This window comes from Nerophis lumbriciformis, linkage group LG01 (genome assembly GCF_033978685.3).
Source record: "Nerophis lumbriciformis linkage group LG01, RoL_Nlum_v2.1, whole genome shotgun sequence".
Lineage (NCBI taxonomy): Eukaryota > Metazoa > Chordata > Actinopteri > Syngnathiformes > Syngnathidae > Nerophis > Nerophis lumbriciformis.
In genome coordinates, this window is record NC_084548.2 from 52145202 (window position 1) to 52171681 (window position 26480).

At 39.8% G+C, this 26480-nt stretch overlaps 1 protein-coding gene across 4 annotated transcripts in view; it reads left to right on the top strand.

Annotated features, from left to right (window-relative positions):
• kmt2d (lysine (K)-specific methyltransferase 2D) overlaps positions 1-25195 on the top strand; it is a 55228-nt gene extending 30033 nt beyond the window's left edge. For all 4 annotated transcript variants that reach the window (XM_061986126.2, XM_061986153.2, XM_061986144.2 and 1 more), the window contains 16 exons: positions 79-2946; positions 3023-3172; positions 3310-3474; positions 3601-3748; positions 3827-3908; positions 3988-4160; positions 4251-4375; positions 4456-4588; positions 5980-6101; positions 6192-7548; positions 7637-7773; positions 7877-8007; positions 16199-16484; positions 16558-16631; positions 16878-16986; positions 22693-25195. In XM_061986126.2, the coding sequence (XP_061842110.2) occupies positions 79-2946; positions 3023-3172; positions 3310-3474; positions 3601-3748; positions 3827-3908; positions 3988-4160; positions 4251-4375; positions 4456-4588; positions 5980-6101; positions 6192-7548; positions 7637-7773; positions 7877-8007; positions 16199-16484; positions 16558-16631; positions 16878-16986; positions 22693-22785 (6153 nt within the window). In that variant the 3' untranslated portion in view covers positions 22786-25195. The remainder of the gene's footprint in view (positions 1-78; positions 2947-3022; positions 3173-3309; positions 3475-3600; positions 3749-3826; positions 3909-3987; positions 4161-4250; positions 4376-4455; positions 4589-5979; positions 6102-6191; positions 7549-7636; positions 7774-7876; positions 8008-16198; positions 16485-16557; positions 16632-16877; positions 16987-22692) is intronic.
• Positions 25196-26480: the final 1285 nt, after the last annotated feature.

Here is a 26480-nt window from a genome sequence, read left to right on the forward strand (position 1 = left end):
TTATTATACTGCCTAAATATGTTATGATTATAAAGATTCTGCACTCTGACACATTTTTAAAAAGTGCTTTTGTTCTAGGTACGCAAACAGCAGAAAGAGCACACCAATCTCATTGCTGAGTATAGAAGCAAGCAGCAGCAGCAGCAGCAAGGTTCAGGTCTTGTTGCTCCTGGACATACTGCGCAGGGGCCCCCACTTCACATGTTTCCCAAGTTACCTGGCCAGATGATGATTGGCCAACAGGGAACGCCAGTCATGGGTCAGCACCCTAGAATGGTTTCCCAAGGTGGAATGCCTGTCAGGATGCCCCAAGGTCAGCCTTTCATTGCAAGAGCCCAACACCAACTTCCAAGGGCCCAATGTCCCCCTGGTACACCAGCAGGATTCTTCCCACAAGGACCACCTGGAATACAGGGTGCTGACCCCAGGCTTCTCCAAGAAAGACAGCTCCAGCATAGGATGCAGATGGCAAAGCTCCAGCAGCAGCAACAACAGCAAGCAATGATGGGCCAGCAACAGCTGCCAATTCAAAATCAACAGTCTGCCTTAATAACTCAGCCACAGTCTGGTGTGATGGGCAACCCACTGATGTCCCAGCAGCAAGCAAATATTAAACAGGGGATGTTGGCTAATCAGATTAATCAGCAGAGCATAGCTCAAGGCGTGCAGGTAATGGGTTCAGGTCAGTCTGTAGGTCCACCATCACAGAACTTTATTGCAGGTCAGACCAATAACCAAGCTCAAGTCATAATGGCAGCTCAACCAGTGTTAAGCGGTAATCCGCCTGTTGCACAACCACAACCACAACAACAACAACACAGGCCTCAGATAATGCAGCAGGGAATGGTTGGCTCTCCAGCTCATTCTGTCAGGGGTCCCCAGGCCCCGCTGACTCAACAACAACAACAGAACCTTCTTGCCCAACACATTCTTGCTTCTCAGCAGCAGCAGCAGCAGCATAATGTTGCAAATAATTTTCCTCAACTTCAGCAGCCAATTGCACAGCAAAGGCAAACAACTCAAGTAATGCTTAAATCCAACCAAGAGCAAGAAAGGCTTTCCCAATCTTCTACCCCACAGATGAGTTCATCCCCTTCCACTGGCAGCACCACACCTCAGCCACTGGGAGCTACTGATAGTCAAACTGCAATGACAAAAGAGGGTGACATTCTCAGCCCTGATACCAGAACTACACCGCAACACAGTGGGCCCACAACCCCTAATCATATGCAGCAGGTCACATCTGCAAATGATCAGCAGAATGATATGGTGCGACAGCCACTTCAGAAGCAGCATCAAGACCAGGGTTATATGCTGCAGCAACAACCACCGCTTCCTGAACAACAAACTGGTTTGGTTGGAAACCAACAAAGTGGTGTCATTCAGCAACAACTACCAACTGCTGTACAGAGGCAAGATTCAGGTATTACGGTTAAAGAAGAAGGTACGTCTGTGGATTTCTTGGCACAGCAACAACAGCACCAATCTGTTCCGCATGTCATGCAGCAACCCCAAGACCCCAGCATGCAGCAACAGATGATCGTCCAGAACCATTCTGGTCAGCTACAGTCTGTAATTAATCATCCTCAGCAGCAAGCTTTAATTGCGCAGCAGCAAAAACAGCAGGCCATGATGGGAATGATTAGAGCTCAGCAGCAAGGCATGATTGCACAAAGGCCTGGGGTTCCAAATGCACCTATCCGCACCCCTATCAACATCCAGGCTATCATTGCTCAAAATCCACAACTACGCAATCTTCCACCAAATCAGCAGATACAACACATCCAAGCCATGATTGCCCAGAGGCAGCTCCACCAGGGACAAATGCTGCGAATGTCAATGGGTCAGAGTCAGTTAAGGCCTCACATGCTACCAGGACAGGTGCCACAAGCTGGAAAACAAATGCTGAGGATGGAAGTGCAACAGATGCCATATGGACCCATGGTAAAGCCTGGAACTTTGTGCACTCCTCAACAGAGTGTTGCTCCTCAGTTTCAGCAAGGGATGATGGTCACAGGGCAGCAACAGCCACAAACAGGAGAGACGATGCAAGTTATGAGAGGTCAATTACCAGTGCCACGATCTACCATGGACCAGAGCCGTTCAATAAGGCCTACATCTCCACGCCAGTCACTATCCTCACACCCTGGTGATCTGAGACACCCACTGAACCAAGCAGTAGGAATGCGTCCACCCACTCCTAACCAGCACCAACAACAGGCACTAATGGCTGCTGCAACGGGCCGCATACAGGGATCCCCTTCCATTGCATATTCTCCGAGAGGACCTTTTGGCATCAGCCCCGTCCACCCTGCATCTCCACTCTCATCCCATGTCTCTACGCCTTCTGTAGTTGACAACAGAGCTGGAAGAGGAAGTCCATACAGTCAAATCAAGGCATCTCCTCTCAGGTCACCAGTCACCAAGACTCCACTTGAATGTCCAGGATTGAAAATAGAATCGCAGACATCGGCTAGTGAAACATCTACTACGACTCTTACTCCAAATGGTCCAAAGACAGGATTGGATATCCGGCAGCAGTTACAAGTTGCAGACAGCCGTATTCCTTACACACAGCATGGTTCTACAGGCGCGGGTCTATGCAAGCTGACACTACATAACATTAAACAGGAGCCAAGAGAAGTTCAGTGTGATGATGCAGGAGAAGCACATTCTGGTAGTATAAAGCGAGAAGCAACAGGTGACATGGTTACTTCAGGGAGCAACGCTGCATTTAATAATGATGACATTGCCGCAGAACCTGAAGTACAAGGCACTAGATCTGAAACTGGACAGCAATTACTACAGAAACTCTTGAGAACCAAGAACCTTCAGCTTGCAGCCCAAAGGCCATCTGAAGGCATCCACAATGAGATCAATGGCCACATTAACAGCAAACTGGCAATGCTGGAGCAAAAACTTCAAGGGACTCCACGAAATATGGAGGTTGGTTCTATTTTAATAATATTTTGATGTATGTGAGATTTTTGTGGTAAAATATTTTTTTTCATGACTCAATCAGGATTTACAATCTATAAGTAAAAGGGCTCCTGCACAAAAGCCAAAGCGTCCAATTAAAGCACCTGGAGACCGCGGGTTGAATGCCCGGAAGAAGAATAAGAAGGAAGAAGTTGGAAAAAGTGCTGAAGCCTTGATAAAGCAACTTAAACAGGTTAAAAAAATGACACATCTATAACTTTCCTTTATTCTATCATGTATTCTATCCATCCATCCATTTTCTATTGCTTGTCCCTCTCGGGGTTGTGGGGGGGGGCTGGAGCCTATCCCTAATTGGCATGTGTCTTCCAGGGTCTGTCTCTGCTGCCCCTCATGGAACCTTCTATCACAGCTAGTCTGGATCTGTTTGCTCCTTTTGGGAGCAGCCCAGCCAATGGAAAAGCTGAGCTCAAAGGATCCTTTGGGAACGCAATTTTGGACAATATTCCAGACTACTATTCTCAGTTGCTCACCAAGGTAAAACTACGCAGTAGTCTGTGCCCTTGGTACGTTGTAAAATGTTTGTGTGTTCGTTAGTGTTTTGTTTTTTTTGTTAGTTTTTTTTAAGCAAAAGTTTTATTGTGGTATTGTCTGTCTTCACAGAGCAACCTCAGCAACCCACCAACACCACCATCTTCCCTGCCGCCAACACCTCCGCCTTCTGTACAGCACAAGCTACTTAACGGAGTGACTTCTGGGGAGGAACTCTCTCAGCGTCAGAAAAATGCAGTGTCGACAAACGAGCCAATGGGTAAAAACGATTCAAATAAGTGTTACTTGTCCATATTGATCTCTTAATCTCCAAATTAACTACAAGTGTCCTTTTTAGAAGCGGTTACAGAACAGACAAAAAGTGTAGACATTCTTGCAGCGCTTCCCACTCCGCCACATAACCAGAATGAGGACATCAGGTACAGCAGGGCTTCTTTGACATTGTGTTACACATTATTTTGCTGTGTAGCTTTAAAAATAGAAATAACATTTTGACAGGATGGAGAGCGATGATGAGGATGCTTCAGAAAGCATTATACCGGCATCATCCCCTGAGAGCAATGTTGGAGAGGAAACACCACGTTTCCCTCAACTGCGAGAGCCAAAAGAAGAAGAGACAGAGAGAGCAATTTCCCCCATCATCCCCCTCATCCCTCGCACTGCTATTCCGGGTAAAAACTGGCAATATTCTCAATGTGTGAAACATATGAACATGTTTTGGAGCCGCAGTGAAACATCTTTCATATGTACCTTCCTGGTAGCTTTCTCTGAGAACAAACCATTCGAAGCAACTGATAGTAGAGTGGTGTCCATATCCAATCACTGGGATAAGGCGAAGAATAATGAGGTGGCTGTCACCTTCACATTGTCTTCCATGGCAGCAAAGGTATCAAAGTATCAGCTTATTTCTTCTTTTTAAAACATTATTGTTTCTACATGCGTAGTTGACTAAAAACATTTTCCCAGAAACTTAACCATGTGATGATGGCAATGGCACAGCTGCTCAAGATAAGGATGCCAGGTTCATACGACGTGACCTTCCCCTCCCAAAACCCTGACATGCCTGGAGTGGATCCTGGGAAAGAGCCTATACAGCCTGGTATGTGCTGAGATAGATTTACAATTGATATTTTGCCCCCATTAGTTATTATAAAAGGGACCTATGATGATTTTGGGATGGTGTGGCTCAGATAGTAGAGTGGCTGTGCCAGCAACTTGAGGGTTCCATGTTCTTCTCCAGCTTCCGTGATCCTAGTCACGGCCATTGTGTCCTTGGGCAAGACACTTCACCCACATTGCTCCTAGTGCCGCTCACACTGGTTTATGAATATGAATATGAATGAATGTTTAGTGATGATCGGAGGGTCTACAAATGTAGCTTACCACCATCAAAGTGTGAATTTGGAGTGAATAAAAACTAATGGGTTCTTAGTTCCCTGTGAAGCGCAGTGTCTAGAAAATACACTACCGGTATATACATTTGATCCATTATTATTTTAATCTGCATTTAAACTACTTTATTGTGGCCTAGATAAGGATTCTAGGAAGTTCATTGTCATACTAACACACATGACACACATGAGATGGCATGAAATTTAGTACCCAAGGTCCCAAATTCAGCCCACTGATTACCACAAGAATAAGAGTTTGTAAATTGTAATTTAAACATAATACGATATAAATAGAGTAGGTTATAAATAGCATGAGTTAATAGGACTAGATTATAAATAAAATAGAATAAATTGTGATCCTCTAGTGCAAATACAATGACTGCACACCAAGCCAAATAAAGCCAGTTCAGCACAGTCGATAAACGTGCAATGTATGTACTCCTTGTGTGGGGATGGGAGGAGGTGATGCTTTAGAGCACCATTGGAGTTCATCAGTCTAACAGCTTCCGCAAAATGGCTGTTCCTCAGTTTGGTGGTCCTACTTCGGATGCTCTGCAGCCTTCTACCTGAGGGTGGGGGGGTCAAAGGGGGGGTGGAATCATTGGTGGTACAGAGTGTCCTCTTTTTGCATCTGCTGATAAAGATGGTAGAGAGGCTGTACCCTACAGGCTTCTGAGAAGCTTTCTGCAGTGCCTTTCTCTTTTCAGCCGTGCAGTTGCTATGCCACACAGTTATGCTGGTCTTCCAGCGGCAGCAGTCTGCAACTGTGTGGGCTCAGCAGAGGTGGGGGAGACTTTCCGACACAATATGTCTAAGGATGACCACATCTATACATCCACCTCACTGTTAAGTCACATCAAAGCCAATCATAAAAAAATACTTTAAAACCCCATGGGCAGATGCATCCAAAGTTGTGCGCAAGGCAAGCTCATTCAAATACATGAACCTTATGATTTTACGCTTTGACATTAACACAAGTATCCAACATTGTAACATTTATACGTCAGAATAGGTCCCTATTTAAGGTTATTATATACCGTTGTAATGAAGTGAAAAACATTAATGTACTTATAAAATAGTTTGACAAATTATTTTGCAGGTGCACTTTGTCTAAAGGACAATTCGTCATCTACTGAGGACGAGTGGTTAAGGCAATTTGATGTGTCTCTGCCAGGCTGTACATTAAAGAAACAAGTGGACATTCTGGCCCTAATCAAACAGGTCAGTTGAATATTTCTTCAGCCAGGACAACTGTACTTTTACAATTCATGTTTTTTTAATCGTTAATCTCATATGCGCATCTTTTTTCAGGAATTTGCGGATAATGAAGACAAACCAGCCCAGCACTGTTACACAACTAATGTGAATGACTTGGATGTGCGCCACCTTCCTGTTGTAGCAGTGGAGGAATCACCACCTCATTCTCCATCCCCTCCACTTCCTTGCTTTCCAGCTCCAGTTCCAACTAATGAAGCCAAAGCTCCCAAAAAGTCTGTTCCACCATCCTACTCACCTGTCACTCTTGCCACTGTCCAGATTAAAATGGAGCCTGAGCCGAAGGATGGTCCTCCTGAAGAAGGGGCTCAATCAACTGAGTCAGCAGTTGCTGCTCCGGAGATGACCTCTGACCCATTGTTTGATCAAGTAGGTTCTGATCCCACTGTTCGGTCAGAAGATGGCCTAAATCCAGCTTCCAAGAAGGAAGAATCAGTCAGTGATCCTGTCATCAAAGATTCTCCTAGCCCACTGGAATCCTCCCCTAAGGCCATGAAGCAGCGCAGGCCTCTCACGCCTGATGAGGAGATCCTACTGCCCAAAGTGAAAAAATGGAAGGGGATTCGCTGGAAGCGTCTGCAGATTGTCATCTCGATACGTAAAGGTGGCTCTAAAAAGGAGAGCAGCCGTGAGGTGTCTGAGCTGATGGAGCGCCTTCGCATTACACTGCGTCCAGACAAGTTGCCACGTGATAAACGTAAATGCTGCTTCTGCCATGAGGAGGGCGATGGCGCCACAGACGGGCCTGGACGCTTGCTTAACATAGACGTTGACCTGTGGGTGCACCTCAACTGTGCCTTGTGGTCCACAGAGGTGTATGAGACACAAGGAGGCGCGCTTATGAACGTAGAGGTGGCCCTGCGGCGCGGATTGCGGACTCTGTGTGCATTTTGCCAAAAAACGGGTGCCACCAGCAGCTGCAACAGACTGCGCTGCCCAAATGTCTACCACTTTGCCTGTGCAATCCGCGCCCGCTGCATGTTTTTCAAGGACAAAACCATGTTGTGCACCCAGCACAAGCTAAAGGGCCCCAGTGAAGATGAACTCATCTCTTTTGCCGTTCTGAGGCGTGTCTACATTGAGCGCGATGAAGTCAAGCAAATAGCAAGCATCTTGCAGCGAGGTGACCGAATCCACCTTTTCCGCGTTGGTGGTCTCATCTTTCACGCAGTCGGGCAATTGTTACCTTCTCAAATGACCAACTTCCACTCACCTACGGCCATCTTCCCTGTTGGCTACGAGGCCACACGCATCTACTGGAGCACACGTGTTCCCAACAAGCGCTGTCGCTACCGTTGCCGCATCAGCGAGAATGACTGTCATCCCTTATTTGAGGTGCGTGTTCTTGAACATGGCATGGAGGATTTGCACTTTAATGACACGACTCCTCAAGGTAAGATCTTTATTTGCCTCACTTCACATGTTCATTTTGTGTCTGCCTTTTCTTACATTGTGAGAATGGAATCTGATTGGTTTGTTAGGAATCTGGGAGCAGGTGGTTCAAAGTGTGGCCAAACTCCGGGATGATTCGTCCATGTTAAAACTGTTTACTGAACATGTCAGAGGAGAGGAGATGTATGGTCTCACAGTTCATGCTGTCATGCGCATCACTGAATCCGTAAGAGATAGCTTCAGTTTTCTAAGAGCTTTATATTTGGGTTTTCTTTAATTTGTCAGCACATACTTCCTGTACTGGCTATAATTTTTTTTTTGTATTTCAGCTACCAGGAGTGGAAAACTGCCAACACTACCAATTCCGGTATGGCCGTCACCCACTGATGGAGCTTCCTCTCATGATCAATCCCACTGGCAGTGCTCGCTCAGAGCCCAAAGTCCCAACACAATGCAAGAGGTAAGGCACAGTCCATTATAATAGACATCTTCAGAACAGATATTTTAAAAATATACAATTGATTAGGAAATACATTCTATCTTCGTAATTATTAGGCCTCGGTCGGTAGTTAATCAATTAATCGAACAATAAATAAAAATGAACCCAGTATCTTTTTGGCATCGATAAATGTGTGTTTTCTTAATCTGTTGCTTTCAATTACTGTGCAAGAGAGTTCACTATGTGCATTGCTCTTAGCACCTAAGTTGAAGTCAAAAGTTAATGATTGTCACACACACACGAGGTGTGGTGAAATTTGTCCTCTGCATGTGACCCATCCCCTTGTTCACCCCCTGGGAGGTGAGGGGAGCAGTAGGCAGCAGCAATGGCCGCGCCCGGGAATCATTTTTGTTGATTTAACCCCCAATTCCAGCCCTTGATGCTAAGTGCCAAGCAGGGAGGTAATGGGTCCCATTTTTAGAGTCTTTGGTATGAATCGGCCGGGGTTTGAACTCACAACCTATCGATCTCAGGGCGGACACTCTAGACCAGTGGTTCTTAACCTCGGTTCGATTGAACCCCAGGGGTTCAGTGAGTCAGCCTCAGGGGTTCGACGGAGCCTCCGCCGCGGAGGTCAAGACACACCCGACTCATTGTGTAAATAAAAACTTCTCCCTATCCTTTATGGATACGGCAACAGCAGAAGTCAGACTGATTTGCATGTGTGTAATTTGTTGTGAGTTCATCCACTGTGTTGGTTTTGTTGTTTGAACAAGGTGATGTTGATGCACGGTTCATTTTGTGCACCAGTAAAAAAACATAACTTTGTCTTGAATTTGAAAAAAAAAACATTTAATTTTTCACTAAAGAAGGGTTCGGTGAATGCGCATATGAAACTGGTGGGGTTCGGTATCTCAAACAAGGTTAAGAACCACTGCTCTAACCACTCGGCCACTGAGTAGGCTGAGCTTGTTTATTCAATAGCAAATACAGATATTTTTCAATTGTATTATTTTCCTAATTGAAAAAAAAAATACAAATAAATAAAATATATATATACAGTATATATATTTTGAAATGGCAGAAATGGGAAAAAAATTTACGCAGTAAACCCTCTTGTCAGTCATCTGTAATCTTTTGTCTTAGTGGTCAGAGGCAGGACTGCTAGATCACTTAGGATGCACTGAGAGGGCCTCACAAGACGTACCGCAAAGTAACAAAAGTTTGGAGGAAAAATAGAAGATTACAGAGCCTAATTTGTGGGAATATAAAGCTTCAACAGGGTATCCGCGGGGTCTTAAAAATACCTAAATCCAATCATTTGAATTCAAGGCCTTAAAATGTGTAATATTCTCCTAAAATCTCATAAAAGGTCTTTAAATACGATTTTGAAAGGTCTTAAAAATATATTGACGTTCCTTTTTTTTTTTTAAACATGCATAAACTTCAGTCTCGCTTTGAAGTGTTTCGATTTTTGAGGAAGCTGTAACTACACAGCGGAACTAACTGTGCTGCCCGGTAATAATTTATCGAACACGACCTGCTATTGCTGTGCGTGCGCACCTGTGTGTTGACTGCTTAGTTAGCATAGCAGCGGAGAAAACTTAACGAAAGCCCACAGCAAAGCCAAATGACTTGCATAAGATGGGTAAGTAAAGCTCAACGATTTGTGGCTCCTGAACGATCATTGTAATGCATGGTTGAACCCGGTGGATGGAAAAGGGTTTTGTACCCAGTTGTGCAGCCATCGAAGAGGGAAGCGTTTGTAAACATGGCGGTGAATGAAATGATAATGTAAAAGTCAAAAATCCGGGATAAGTCTGTGTCAAAAGATGCTGAAACGTCACAAACTCTTGAACAACTTTACAAAGATAAACGTAACCCCCCCAAAGGAGTGTTATGTGGGTTAAATGGCGCCAATTGCCGAAGAAGATCAATATGAGATTTTAGTAGTAAATTCATACTATTACATACAGTAAGCACATGCTAATTTCTCTGTGGTAGTAGTGTACTCAGCAGTAAAACTATAAAAAAAATACATAATTCTCTTATTATTTCTATTATTTGTTCCAATAATATCTAATCTTTTCTCCAAGTTTATACAGCAACCGACATTAAAAGCGGTTGCCTGTTTAGTGTTTACACTCATCTTATTGTGGGGAGAGGAAAGCAATGGAGATTTGCGAAAGTCATCATGTCATGCCTAAATAAAATCTAATCCTTGGGTATTAGCAATATGTTTTCAAAAAAGTCACAAAAACAGGTAAAAACGTATCCATACACACCAGATACAAAATGAGCTGAGCACATTTGAATCTTATCCACATTATTCACATCCAAATTCTGATTGAGGCTTGCAAGCCATAATCGCCTTCCTTCTTTTTAGACAGTCACTGTCTGCACACACTGTTTTTCACAACTTTGTGAAGATACAGTAGTACTGTAGATGTTTTTATCGGTTTGCTCAATTCTGACAGCCAAAAAAAAAATACCAAAGTTAACCATTTAGCTTTGGCAGAGATGCTAACTGTCCCTTTCACAGACAATATACAGGTAAAAGCCAGTAAATTAGAATATTTTGAAAAACTCGATTTATTTCAGTAATTGCATTCAAAAGGTGTAACTTGTACATTATATTTATTCATTGCACACAGACTGATGCATTCAAATGTTTATTTCATTTAATTTTGATGATTTGAAGTGGCAACAAATGAAAATCCAAAATTCCGTGTGTCACAAAATTAGAATATTACTTAAGGCTAATACAAAAAAGGGATTTTTAGAAATGTTGGCCAACTGAAAAGTATGAAAATGAAAAATATGAGCATGTACAATACTCAATACTTGGTTGGAGCTCCTTCTGCCTCAATTACTGCGTTAATGCGGCGTGGCATGGAGTCGATGAGTTTCTGGCACTGCTCAGGTGTTATGAGAGCCCAGGTTGCTCTGATAGTGGCCTTCAACTCTTCTGCGTTTTTGGGTCTGGCATTCTGCATCTTCCTTTTCACAATACCCCACAGATTTTCTATGGGGCTAAGGTCAGGGGAGTTGGCGGGCCAATTTAGAACAGAAATACCATGGTCCGTAAACCAGGCACGGGTAGATTTTGCGCTGTGTGCAGGCGCCAAGTCCTGTTGGAACTTGAAATCTCCATCTCCATAGAGCAGGTCAGCAGCAGGAAGCATGAAGTGCTCTAAAACTTGCTGGTAGACGGCTGCGTTGACCCTGGATCTCAGGAAACAGAGTGGACCGACACCAGCAGATGACATGGCACCCCAAACCATCACTGATGGTGGAAACTTTACACTAGACTTCAGGCAACGTGGATCCTGTGCCTCTCCTGTCTTCCTCCAGACTCTGGGACCTCGATTTCCAAAGGAAATGCAAAATTTGCATGGTTGGGTGATGGTTTGGGGTGCCATGTCATCTGCTGGTGTCGGTCCACTCTGTTTCCTGAGATCCAGGGTCAACGCAGCCGTCTACCAGCAAGTTTTAGAGCACTTCGTGCTTCCTGCTGCTGACCTGCTCTATGGAGATGGAGATTTCAAGTTCCAACAGGACTTGGCGCCTGCACACAGCGCAAAATCTACTCGTGCCTGGTTTACGGACCATGGTATTTCTGTTCTAAATTGGCCCGCCAACTCCCCTGACCTTAGCCCCATAGAAAATCTGTGGGGTATTGTGAAAAGGAAGATGCATAATGCCAGACCCAAAAACGCAGAAGAGTTGAAGGCCACTATCAGAGCAACCTGGGCTCTCATAACACCTGAGCAGTGCCAGAAACTCATCGACTCCATGCCACGCCGCATTAACGCAGTAATTGAGGCAAAAGGAGCTCCAACCAAGTATTGAGTATTGTACATGCTCATATTTTTCATTTTCATACTTTTCAGTTGGCCAACATTTCTAAAAATCCCTTTTTTGTATTAGCCTTAAGTAATATTCTAATTTTGTGACACACGGAATTTTGGATTTTCATTTGTTGCCACTTCAAATCATCAAAATTAAATGAAATAAACATTTGAATGCATCAGTCTGTGTGCAATGAATAAATATAATGTACAAGTTACACCTTTTGAATGCAATTACTGAAATAAATCAAGTTTTTCAAAATATTCTAATTTACTGGCTTTTACCTGTATTGTTGTGCTTTCTTCTACCGTTGCTGATGTTGATGTTACATGAAAACATTGATATGAAGCACACTGCACCTTTTGTAAGAAAACACGTCTATGTCAAATCTGAAAATTGGCTCTTACGATGTTTGCAAATATTTTTTTTTCAATTAGTTTACACTAGAGAAGCTCCTGGTGTATTTAGTTAGTTTAACCATTTTGTTTTCCAATGTGAAAGCAGTGAATGAATCCATATATTTAAAATTCATTCTGGACCTCTGATTTTACTTTGTCGTTGTATTTTTGTTCGTATGGATGTGAAATGGTCTTAAATTATTTTCAAGATGGTCTTTAAAAAAAAGTCTTAAAGAGTCTTAAATTTGACATGTTGAAACCTGCAGAGATCCTGTTCAAACTGAATGAGCAAGATGAGCCTTTCAAGACGGACTAAGGAGCCTGTATACCAAATTTGTTGGAAAGTGACAAATAAAACAAAACACCTTTTGTAACTGAGTGAAACTGCACTTTAAGGCCACGTTTACACTGCAGGCCACAGTGACCCAAATCAGATTTTTGGGAAATCTGAATTTTTCCATCTGATGGTTTGCACTGCAAGTAAGATTAGATTATCAGACTCCAGTATGAACACACACAGGCCCCAATGTGGCCTTGACGTCACTTGCATACACAATTTGATAAAGTGAAAACAAAGGAAGTGGACCGGATTTCGCAAATGAACAAGGAAGTCGCTACTACTTCAAAATGAAATAAGTCGCCACACCTTAAAAATGTGTCTTTATTTTTACATAAAAATAAATGAAAGTAATATAATGTAGGAATCAATATACAGTTGTGATCAAAAGTTTCCATACACTTGTGAAGGACATAATGTCATGGCTGTCTTGAGTTCCCAATCATTTCTACAACTCTTATTTGTTTGTGATGGTGATTGGAGCACATACTTGTCACAAAAAACATTCATGAAGTTTTTTCTATTTTTTATTAATTTATTATGGATATACTGAAAATGTGACCAAATCGTACCAAAAGTATACAACCAGCAATGTTAATATTTGGTTACATGTCCCTTGGCAAGTTTCACTGCAATAAGGCGCTTTTGGTAGCCATCCACAAGCTTCTGGTTGAATTTTTGACCACTCCTCTCTGACAAAATTGGTGCAGTTCAGCTAAATGTGTTGGTTTTCTGACCTGGACTTGTTTCTTCAGCATTGTCCACATTATTTTTTTAAATTAGTTTACATTAGACAAGCTCCTGGTGTATTTAGTTAGTTTAACCATTTTGTTTTCCAATGTGAAAGAGCAGTGAATGAATTTATATACTTAAAATTCATTCTGAACCTCTGATTTTACTTTGTCGTCTTATTTTTTTTGTCCGTCAATTATTTTCAAGATGGTCTTAAATTTGACATGTTGAAACCTGCGGAGACCCTGGAAGTTATATTTGAGAAAAACGGTTTCAAATCAGATTCAGACTATCTTCAGATGCCTAAGTCTTATGCAAACATAAAATAAACTGTCACCTTTGAGGGTGAAAAAAACAGATTTGGTGTTTAGCTGTTCAATATTAGATGTTCAATATTTATTTTAGGGCAATTTTTCTAACAGAGATTGATAATCAGTTGTATTTTTATTAGGGATGTTCGATAATGGCTTTTTGCCGATATCCGATATTCCGATCTTGTCCAACTCTTAATTACCGATACCGATGTATACAGTCGTGGAATTAACACATTATTATGCCTAATTTGGACAACCAGGTATAGTGAAGATAAGGTCCTTATAAAATAATAATAAAATAAGATAAATAAATTAAAAACATTTGTTTACATAAAAAAGAAAGTAAAACAATATAAAAACAGTTACATAGAAACTAGTAATTAATGAAAATGAGTCAAATTAACTGTTAAAGGTTAGTACTATTAGTGGACCAGCAGCACGCACAATCATGTGGGCTTACGGACTGTATGGTAAATGGGTTGTACTTGTATAGCGCTTTTCTACCTTTTTTTAAGGAACTCAAAGCGCTTTGACACTATTTCCACATTCACCCATTCACACACACACACATTCACACTTTCACACACTGATAGCAGGAGCTGCCATGCACAGCGCTAACCAGGCCCATCAGGAGCAAGGGTGAAGTGTCTTGCTCAAGGACACAACGGACGTGACTAGGATGGTAGAAGGTGGGGATTGAACCCGTAACCCTCAGATTATCCCTTGTTTGATCTATATTGATATAGTATTGATCTATATTGATATATAATGTATTTGCCGATATTACATTTTAAAGCATTTATCTCTAATTTTTATATTTGTTTACTTATTTAGGATGATTAAACGTTCTTAACCTCCCATTTACAATGGTGATAAATACTAATTCTAAGTATATTGCGTTTAAAAGGGTTACTTGCATTATTATTATATACAGTAATACCTCAACTTACGAGGTTAAATGGTTCTGTCATGGAGCTCTTAACTCAAAACACTCGCAAACTATCTCCCGTTAAAATGAATTGAAATCAATTGAATTGGTGCTTGCCACTCCCCCAAAGAACATCCCAATTTAAATGTGTGCAATGCATGTAACATATCTTTTAAAAAGAAAAACAAACTTTTAGACAAGAAATATTGTATGAAAAGCAATACAACAGAATGTACTACAAACAACTACATTAGTGTTATGAAGTAATGTAAAAAGAATGTACATAATTTACCTTGTAGAGTGGTATTTTACGGTATCTTTTTCCAGTTTCTTCTAATTTCCACGGATAAATGTCTGCTGTTTAGGTATTATTTTAACATCCTTGGCTGACGTTAGACTCAATCTACTTTAGTTTGGTGCTGACCAGCAGTGATACGCCTCCTTTGCAAGTTAGCTAGCTAGACACTCTTTCATGTTTTATAAATTTCTTTATTTAATTCAATGAAAATCATCTGCTGCTTCTTCTCAGCACTGTCCTCACACTCACTTTTTTTCTTCCGTGGTTGAAACACAAAGTTATCTTTAGCTACCGTATTTTTCGGACTATAAGTCGCTCCGGATAAGTCGCACCGGCCTAAAATGCATAATAAAGAAGGAAAAAAACATATATAAGTCGCATTTTTGGGGGACATTTATTTGATAAAACCCAACACCAAGAATAGACATTTGAAAGGCAATTTAAAATAAATAAAGAATAGTGAACAACAGGCTGAATAAGTGTACGTTATATGACGCATAAATAACCAACTGAAAACGTGCCTGGTATGTTAACGTAACATATCATGGTAAGAGTCATTCAAATAACTATAACATATAGAACATGCTATACGTTTACCAAACAATCTGTCACTCCTAATCACTAAATCCCATGATATCTTATACGTCTGGTCTCTTACGTGAATGAGCTAAATAATATTATTTAAATGATAAATGATAAATGGGTTGTACTTGTATAGCGCTTTTCTACCTTCAAGGTACTCAAAGCGCTTTGACACTACTTCCACATTTACCCATTCACACACACATTCACACACTGATGGAGGGAGCTGCCATGCAAGGCGCTAACCAGCACCCATCAGGAGCAAGGGTGAAGTGTCTTGCTCAGGACACAACGGACATGACAAGGTTGGTAATTCCAAATAATTTGATATTTTACGGTAATGTGTTAATAATTTCACACATAAGTCACTCCTGAGTATAAGTCGCACCCCCGGCCAAACTATGAAAAAAACTTATAAACGACTTATAGTCCGAAAAATACGGTATATGTTAATGTTAGCGAGACTATAGCATTTGCTACACCAACTAATGGCAGGGATGCTTGTAACTAAAATGTTTGCTTGCAAGTTAAAAGCATAACAATTAGTCAAGAAACCACTTTTATCTCAAAACACTTGAGTCCACAGTTGGTGGTTCTACTGTATTATGATTACATTACTTTATATTATTGTTTATGCCTACAATATAATTTTTCTGCAATAATTTGTGGGACAATATATCATCCAGCAAAATGTGTTTTGGGCCCAGGCCTGCTAAAGATTAAGTTTAGGATTTAGTGTCACTGTTAACCATCTGGCTCACCCATCCACAGGCCTCACACCTTGAACAGTACCAGCGTGTCCAAGGCGTACCAGAGCACCTTCACAGGCGAGATGAACACACCGTACAGCAAGCAGTTCGTCCACTCTAAGTCGTCTCAATATCGGCGCCTGAAGACCGAGTGGAAGAACAACGTGTACTTGGCTCGTTCTCGCATTCAGGGCTTAGGTCTGTACGCCGCTAAAGATCTGGAGAAGCACACCATGGTCATTGAGTACATCGGCACTGTCATTCGCAATGAGGTGGCAAACCGGCGTGAAAAGATCTATGAATTGCAGGTATGATGACAAATCGTTGTTACTTCGCAGTAGTACTTGAAGTGTTTTTATTTATTCTGTTATTTTCTGCTAGAACCGTGGCATCTACATGTTCCGCATCAACAATGAGCAGGTGATTGACGCCACTCTGACTGGTGGTCCAGCTCGGTAAGTCATCCTTAAGTACTGATTTTGTATATAAAAGCTTGTTTTATTGTTCTTGCCTTGTTTCCTTCGTGTGTATATTTATCTGACTTCCTGTTGGCCAAATGTCCCTATCCTTTCTCTGCTGTGTTGCTTTGCAAGCTACTTCGTTTGTGACGCTTTATAATAAAATGCCTAAACTTGCTGTCAGTTGTACAGTTAAGCCCATTGTAGGACAAATAGGAATGTACATCTCTTCTTTTTTACCAGCTATGTGAACCACTCCTGTGCCCCCAACTGTGTTGCGGAGGTTGTCACGTTTGACAAAGAGGACAAGATCATTATCATCTCCAGTCGCAGAATACCCAAAGGAGAGGAGGTGAGCTACAGTACATGTGCCTTAACGCCACCTTGTCCGGTAGGGCTAGGCGATTATAAGATTGTGATCAATGATAGTGATTAATTTGATTTTGATCATAGTAAACCGCTGTTAGCATGTATTACCTGATCAAACATGGTGGAAATGTCTGTTAAAAGTTACCACAGTAGTAAACTGTAGGGAAGCAACGATGCTCTGTATCAGGCTTGTCATGACATAATTAAAGTCCAATCAGTGTTGTGCATCGTTCTCCTAATACATCTGGAAGTGCAGCCAAGAAGAATAAAATAAGAAAATATGGCCAACTCTAGCATAGAAGTTGAAACACAACATTGAGATGAAGCAAAGACTTACTGACAGACTTTTGTTTCACTGACTGCTGCAGCTCACCAGTAATCCTGCCCTCAATGCGGACTTGTAGGCAGGCACAGAATGTCTTTGTGACTGAACTTTACTGTTTTGTTCCTAACTTAATGAACACACCTACTAATTTAATCAGAAAAAATATATAATTTTATATCTAAATATTTTTTAATCCAACTTTTTCTTTGTGTTTGTTCCTATTCAACTCCTCAGATATACTGTAACATGTATTAAAAAACTCTGCAGACATTTTTTGTTCAAATAATTTTTGAGTTTGTAGATAAAAAACATTTTGTTTCTGAAATAATCGTTGAACTTGTTTTATGTGTTGGTACACATTAATGTGCAGTTTTAATTTGAGGTACCGTAGAGTAATGTACCGGTACTTTCAATATATATAAGCTACAGTATTTGGGTTAAAAAAACACTCCACACTCTGGGTCACCGGTTGCGGTTTGCCAAATTTGAAATAAAGGTCTTCTAGTAATTAGTACTTCACTGATACTTTGTTTACTGCAGAATAAAGTTTGTGATGACAAGCAAAAAAAAAAAATTAAGAGGAAAATAAGTTGTTCTCTTTATTCCCACAAAAAATACCGAAAAAGAAGCAAAACTGTGGCCCTAAAACAGAATATCCGGGGGGCCTAAAAAAGTCTTAAATCCTACCATTTAAATTTAAGACTTTAAAATGTCTAAAATTCTCTGAAAGTCTCATTAAACGTCTTAAAATCTATTAACGTTTATTTTATTTAAAACCTGCATAAACTTCAGTCTTGCTTTTACATTTTTCAGGACGCTATAACGTAACTACAAAACGGAACTAAAGTACCGTATTTTTCGGACTATAAGTTGCTCCGGAGTATAAGTCGCTCCGGAGTATAAGTCGCACCGGCCGAAAATGCATAATAAAGAAGGAAAAAAACATACATAAGTTGCACTGCAGTATAAGTCACATTTTTTGGGGAAATGTATTTGATAAAACCCAACACCAAGAATAGACATTTGAAAGGCAATTTGAAATAAATAAAGAATAGTGAACAACAGGCTGAATAAGTGTACGTTATATGACGCATAAATAACCAACTGAGAACGTGCCTGGTATGTTAACGTAACATATTATGGTAAGAGTCATTCAAATAACTATAACATATAGAACATGCTATACGTTTACTAAACAATCTGTCACTCCTAATTGCTAAATATTATTTGATCATTTACGATAATGTGTTAATAATTTCACACATAAGTCGCTCCTGAGTATAAGTCTCGCTCCTGAGTATAAGTCGCACCCCCGGCCAAACTATGGAAGAAAAAAAAATGCGACCTATAGTCCGAAAAGTATTTTTCGGACTATAAGTCGCATTTTTTTTCATTTAATGATCAAATAATTTTATTTAGCTTATTCACGTAAGAGACTAGACGTATATGATTTCATGGGATTTAGCGATTAGGAGTGACAGATTGTTTGGTAAACGTATAGCATGTTCTATATGTTATAGTTATTTGAATGACTCTTACCATAATATGTTACGTTAACATACCAGGCACGTTCTCAGTTGGTTATTTATGCGTCATATAACATACACTTATTCAGCCTGTTGTTCACTATTCTTTATTTATTTTAAATTGCCTTTCAAATGTCTATTCTTGGTGTTGGGTTTTATCAAATAAATTTCCCCAAAAAATGCGAATTATACTCCAGTGCGACTTATATATGTTTTTTTCCTTCTTTGTTATGCATTTTCGGCCGGTGCTCCTTATACTCCGGAGCGACTTATACTCCGAAAAATACGGTAGGCTACCTGTGCTGCCTGTCAGAATTTAACGAGCACCACTCAGCTAGTGTGTGCATTGCGCGCGCAGCTGTGTTTTACAGCTTACTATAGCAGCAGAGAAAACTTAACGAAAGCCCACATCAAAGCCAAATTAATTGCACAAGATGGGTAAGTGCAAGATCAACGATTTGTGGCTCCAGATTGATCAATTTAATGCATGCTTAAAGCAGATGGATATAAACTTATTTAGTGTTCAGGACCCAGATGTGGAGTCATCGAGAAGGGAAGCGTTTGTAACCATTGTGGTGAATGGAATGATAATGTAAAACTCAGAACTTTGCGATAAGTCTGTGTCAAAAGATGCTGAAATGCCACAAACACTTGCACAACTATACAAGGATCAATTTAACCCCCAAAGGAGTGTTATCTGGGTTAAGGGCCGCCAATTGCCGAAGGAAATCAATATGAGATGTTTGCTAGTGAAATCATACTATTACATACAGTAAGCACATGCTAATTTATCTGTGGTAGTTGTGTACTCAGCAGTAAAACTATAAAAAACATAATTCTCCTGTATTTTTTCTATTATTTATTCCAATAATTTCAGGTCAGCTTCTCGTGCCTAAACATTTCTCCAAGTTTATGCAGCAACTGACATTAAAACTTTTAAAGGTTGTCTGTTTAGTGTTTACACTCAGTTTATGGTTGGGTAATGAAAGCAAGGAATATTTGGTATGGTCATCTTGTCATGCTTAAATAAAAACTAGTCCTTGTTTATTAGCAATATGTTTTCAGAAAAAGTCACAAAAATCAGGTAGAAATGTGTTCAAACATATCAGGTACAAAATGAGCTAGGTGAATTTAAAAGTGATCCACAATATTCACATCCAAATTCTGTTTAATGCTTGCAAGACAATCTCTCTGTTTTTCACAACTTTGCTGATGCAGTAATAGTATTGTAGATTTTTTAAATCTTTTTTCTCAATTCTGACAGATGCAAAAACATTGCAAAAGTTACGGTAACTATTTAGCTTTAGCAGAGATGCTAACAGTCCCTTTCACAGACAATATATTTTGTAGTTTCCTCTACCATTGCTGACGTTCTGGTTGTTGTTACATGAAAACACTTGACATGAACTGCACCTTTTGCAAGAAAACACTACTATGGAAAATCTGGAAAAATGGCTGTTATAATGTTTTGTAGTATTGTTTTCAATTAGTTTAAAATGAGGCTTCTGGAGTATTTTAGTTTAACCATTTTGTTTTCCAATGTGAAAAGAGCAGTGAATGAATTCATATACTTACAATTCATTCTGGCCTTCTGATTTTACTTTGTCCTTGTACTTTTGTGTCTGTACGGATGTAAAATAGTCTTAATTTATATTCATCATGGTCTTAAATTTGAATTGTTGAAACCTGCAGAGTAGGGACTGTAGCGTGAGTTACCTGTACCCTTTGCAGCTCTAGTAGTCATAGATATGAACAAAATGAAAGTTGTCAGCTGTTAGCATAAATACCTCCATCGAACATGGCAAAAATGTCTGTTACAAGATACCGCAGTAGTAAACAGTAGGGATACACGGTAGGGATGTCCCGATCCGATAGTTGGATCTGATCAGCCGCCGATATTTGCCAAAAAATGCGTATCGGCAAGGCATGGGAAAATGCCGATCCAGATCCAGTTTTAAAAAAAACAACTCCGGTCCGTGTTTTCCAACGCACCGATTTAAATAATACATTCCACTTTTCTGCTGATCTCTAATTTCCGTTCCGCATTTTCCAGCACACCTTCAACACATCCACAGGTCTGAGGATTCTCACGCAGTTGCTTTTAGCTGCTGGCATTACACGACAGGCTCTTCTCACTCTTTCCTGTGTCTCCCTCTCACAGACAGCAAGCGCACCTTCTTACATACGTCACATACGTATACGTCCTCTCCCAGCAGAGAGGTAGCAGCATGGCTAACGCTAGCTGTGATGCTAGCGCAGCCGTGCGAGCAATGTTCCCTCTAAGGTGCGCGCTTGTGCAATTGCGCACTGCTCAAGCGTCCTCTGCGCACGGCAAATCTATGCCACGCACAAAATCTAATAAAAAAATAAGTGCATAACAATTTTCGACACACGGACACGACAGAGAAAACAGTTTTCGTCATCATTGTTCAAATATTGTAACGTCTGTCGAGACGCTTATCTCCATTCGGTGCCACACGTCCACACCATCAAAATGCCGAGGCGAACATTTCCAGATCAACACCGTATGAAAAAAATTGTGATTTTTTTAGTTGTGATTTCCTTCTCTGCATGAAAGTTTAAAAGTAGCATATATTAATGCAGTATGAAGAAGAATGTTTTAATGTAGACACATAGAATCATCATACTGCTGTGATTATATGCATCAAGTGTTCATTCAAGGCTAAGGCAAAATATCGAGATATATATCGTGTATCACAATATGGCCTTAAAATATCCCAATATTAAAAAAAAGCCATATCGCCCAGCCCTAGTTCAATGATGCCATTTCTGTTTGTCATGTATAATTTTGTCTATTTTGTGTTTATCCTTGAATAAACATGTCAGTTTCTTGTTACCAACCATTGTGTATTATTCAAACTCCCCTAATTCAGCTGGCTAGTTGTTATCAAGAGTACTAAAACCCTTTTCAACATGATTCTGACAACTAAGTAGGCTAAATAACTTTAAACTTTAATACATGCTCGGATAGGCCAGTATTGGTCAGTATCGGTATCGGATCGGAAGTGCAAAAACAACATCGGTATCGGATCGGAAGTGCAAAAACCTGGATCGGGACATCCCTAATACACGGTATAATTCTGATTGGGACATTTTGTCTTTTAATATAAAAATACAAATCTGGATATTAATCGAGATTGGATGATATGAAAAAATTAATCGTAGCAAAAAAAAATTGCCATATTGCCAAGCCCTATAATCAGGTCATGGAAACACAAACATGTCTGTTTTTATAAACAAACATTTATCTACATTAGTGTGGACCTGTTACTAAAGATGATAATTGATAAGATTTGTAAAATTCTGCTTAATGATTTGGTTCTTTATCAATTCTCACTTTGAAAAAGGATAACAAACGAATTGTTTATTTTAGAAGAAAAAAAACGTGTAACAAAAAACATGTGTACAACAGTGAGTTCTTTAAGACCCCACTGCCTCAATGGGGTCCCAGAAACAAAACAAGACTATAATACAATACAGGCATGTAAAAAACCCACGTTTTTAAACATGAATTTTTGCGTCAAGACACCGTTTTCGCATTTTTTAAAGGTAAATCTCAAAAATATGAATTACACAAAATGTGTTGAACGCTCGCCTCAGCTACTGTATATAATGATGTAGTTGTAAAAACAAGACCGATACCAATAAAAAGAGGTTGATTAAAATACACGTCAAAATGCCAAATATCGGCAGCGATAATCTGTGCATCTGTACTCCAGACAAGCGCCGCTCCCCGCTCACATCAAGACAAGATGACTAACAACTGTAACATATTGTGTTATTGTGACGTAGCTTTTGAACTGCCTGTGCTCTCCAGCTGACGTACGACTACCAGTTTGACTTTGAGGACGACCAACACAAGATCCCCTGCCACTGCGGAGCGTGGAATTGCCGAAAGTGGATGAACTAGCAAGACTGAGGAAGGAAAAAGCGTTTTTTGTTTTTTCTTGTCTTCTTTGCCAGTGAATAAGCTGCTCTCACACACGCGGAGGAAGGCTGGCTCCATAGTTTGATGACTCCAAGTGACAGTCCACACGTGTAGCCAAAGTTTGACAGGCGCCACCTCCAGCTGTGGAACACCTCCTTTTAATTAATCTCCTCCACAATGACTCTGAGCTGCAAAAAGAAGCCATTTTTTCAATCCTAACAAGTCGGACCTACTTTCTTCTTCCTGTCTCACCTCTGGCCACACCCCCCTGACAAAAGGCACTTTCCCCCCATAAATCATCAATGAAGACGAGAGACTTGGCTGGCTAGACAATCTGAACATGAGGAAGAACTACATGCCATCAGTGTGGAGACAAGAAGAAGACTTGACAGTCGTAAGGTTGGTTGGACCCGGTCTACCTCATTGATTTAGTGGGAAGTGACTGCTTTGTATAAAAAAAACAAAAACGAAAAAATGCTACTGTGGAATTTTAGGGGCGGGGTCGGGCCTTCTCGGACAAGCAGGGAATCTTTAAGCAGCAGGTTTGCTCTAATCTACTCTATGCTGATGATCATTTACAATAAGGAGCCAAGCTGATTATTATTATTATTATCATCAATTATGTCTTATTTATACAGAGCAAATATATGATGAGCGTTTGATAAGATGTTGCATTAACTTAAAAAAACACAAAAAAACGGCAATCAGAAGCTCAGCATCTCATCCTGTGATCCATCAAATCATCCTGGAGCTTTTTTTTTAGTCTTTGTCCTGCTCCTCCTCCCTCCTGATTTAGTTGTCCAATCAAACGCATGACTACTAAAATGTCCTTTTATGTTTTTATTAACAGCCTCTTCCTCTGCCTCATTTAGTGGGCTTTTGTAAAAAAACAACAACTATTTACTGTAGTAAGTCTTCCTTTTGCTTGAGTACAGCCTGCAGCCTTTCTACTTCTCTTGTAGTTTGTGCGTGCGTGCGTGTGTGTGTGTGTGTGTGTTTGTGTAAGAGGGTGTGTGTGTGTTTTTCTAGTGCTGGTACTGTCCTCCAGGCTGAACTGATGGCAGGGAATGACTTATTGGATAAAAGGGCATTTGTTTTCACTTCTACCTGAGAGTTTAAAAAAGTCTTTAAAGGGAGCTTTATTAAAAAATAACAAAAAAAATTACAAAAAAATCCCTCCAACTTCCTATATGACTTTAACCCCCCCCCCCCCAAAAAAAAAAAAAAAACCTAAGACCTCACAGGACAAAAAAAAAATGCAATGTTGTACAAAATGTATATAACGGTATATGCATTAAGGGGACAGCAACTACCCAGCCTCCCCACTCCTTGTAATCAAAGTGTAGAAAAATAAAATGGACAAAGAAAAAAAATCAACCACTGGATATCATTTTAACAAAGCTGTAAATAAATATGAATATATGTAAAATGGCAAACTAATATCTTTATGTATATGAACCAGAGTGGTTTTTTTTGTTTGTTTTTTTGCATTAATCTGTTTTCTATTAGTGTTTTTGCTATAAACTCTCGGACAAGTTTGTTAAAATAATAAAAAACTGATGTGACAAGAGAAGCCAAGGTGATTTAAAAACAAGTTTGTGTGATGAATGCTTCATTTCTTAGACATGCAAATATTGCATTTATTTATGTAATATGGTTCCTGTTTTCTGTCTTTTTTTATTTATGCTACTGCTTGTTGCTTACCAAATATTTTTCTTCCAATTGGATGAATATAATCTTGAATGGAGCAATTTCTACAATCTTCTTGATAGTGTTACGCTTTTTTTTTTTTTTTGTATTTTCCCTCTAGAAGTGAATGTGTTGATGAACCTTGTGAAATGGTTACTTGGCCCCGTGTACGTCATAATCCAAAACTTCACCTAATAATGAATTGCACTCTCGTTAATATAATGAATTATATACATACATATATAAGTGTATCCTGGACAGTTATTCTACATATTTCTAAGTTTTTGGTATGTTTCTATTTCAAGGAAAGACCATCATGAGAAACGTGTCACTGGATTTTAGCCTAAGAAATTTCTAACTTTTCTGAAATCTTAATTTAAGTTCATATCTTCTAATTTAATAAGAGAAAGTTTGTTCAAATTGAAGTTTTTTTTTAACCTCACCTACTTTTGCAAAAAAACAAAAAAATAAACCCTGTACAGCAGATATACTTTTAGGGACTATGAATAAATATATTGATTTTTATGGTATGTGGCATGTTTTGTATGGATATTATTTGAAATTGTACATATTTTTTCAGGAAGCCAGAGGTTGTATTTCTTTAAACTACAGCTTTGTCCCCACTCCCTCCTCCTGACCTCTTGTCATTTTATTTGTCTGCTTTTGTTTCTTGTAAACAAAAATAAAATGCATTTTAAATATGTTCACTTGTATTACTGTTATTACTATAATTAGAGCAATCTGTAGGGCAAAAAAACCTTACTGTATTTTCATATTTGGTAACTTGACTTTAGGCTGGGTAACGTACGACTTTTGTCCACTTGAGGGCAGCAAATCCTCATTTGGTCACTTGTTGGCTAACATTTATATTCTTGACATATTTCCCTGACTGGACAAAATCTATAAAATAATTAGTAGAAAATGTTTAACTTATATTAATTTGTCATATTACCTACTTAAATACCTAAAATTAATATGAAATACTATGAGATATATATAGACATGTATGTATATATCTATAGATATTGAGATATATATATATATATATATATATATATATATATATATATATATACAAACCCCGTTTCCATATGAGTTGGGAAAATGTGTTAGATGTAAATATAAACGGAATACAATGATTTGCAAATCATTTTCAACCCATATTCAGTTGAATATGCTACAAAGACAACATATTTGATGTTCAAACTGATAAACATTTTTTTTTTTTGCAAATAATCATTAACTTTAGAATTTGATGCCAGCAACACGTGACAAAGAAGTTGGGAAAGGTGGCAATAAATACTGATAAAGTTGAGGAATGCTCATCAAACACTTATTTGGAACATCCCACAGGTGAACAGGCAAATTGGGAACAGGTGGGTGCCATGATTGGGTATAAAAGTAGATTCCATGAAATGCTCAGTCATTCACAAACAAGGATGGGGCGAGGGTCACCTATTTGTCAACAAATGCGTGAGCAAATTGTTGAACAGTTTAAGAAAAAGCTTTCTCAACCAGCTATTGCATGGAATTTAGGGATTTCACCATCAACGGTCCGTAATATCATCAAAGGGTTCAGAGAATCTGGAGAAATCACTGCACGTAAGCAGCTAAGCCCGTGACCTTTGATCCCTCAGGCTGTACTGCATCAACAAGCGACATCAGTGTGTAAAGGATATCACCACATGAGCTCTGGAACACTTCAGAAACCCACTGTCAGTAACTACAGTTGGTCGCTATATCTGTAAGTGCAAGTTAAAACTCTCCTATGCAAGGCGAAAACCGTTTATCAACAACACCCAGAAACGCCGTCGGCTTCGCTGGGCCTGAGCTCATCTAAGATGGACTGATACAAAGTGGAAAAGTGTTCTGTGGTCTGACGAGTCCACATTTCAAATTGTTTTTGGAAACTGTGGACGTAGTGTCCTCCGGACCAAAGAGGAAAAGAACCATCCGGATTGTTATAGGCGCAAAGTTGAAAAGCCAGC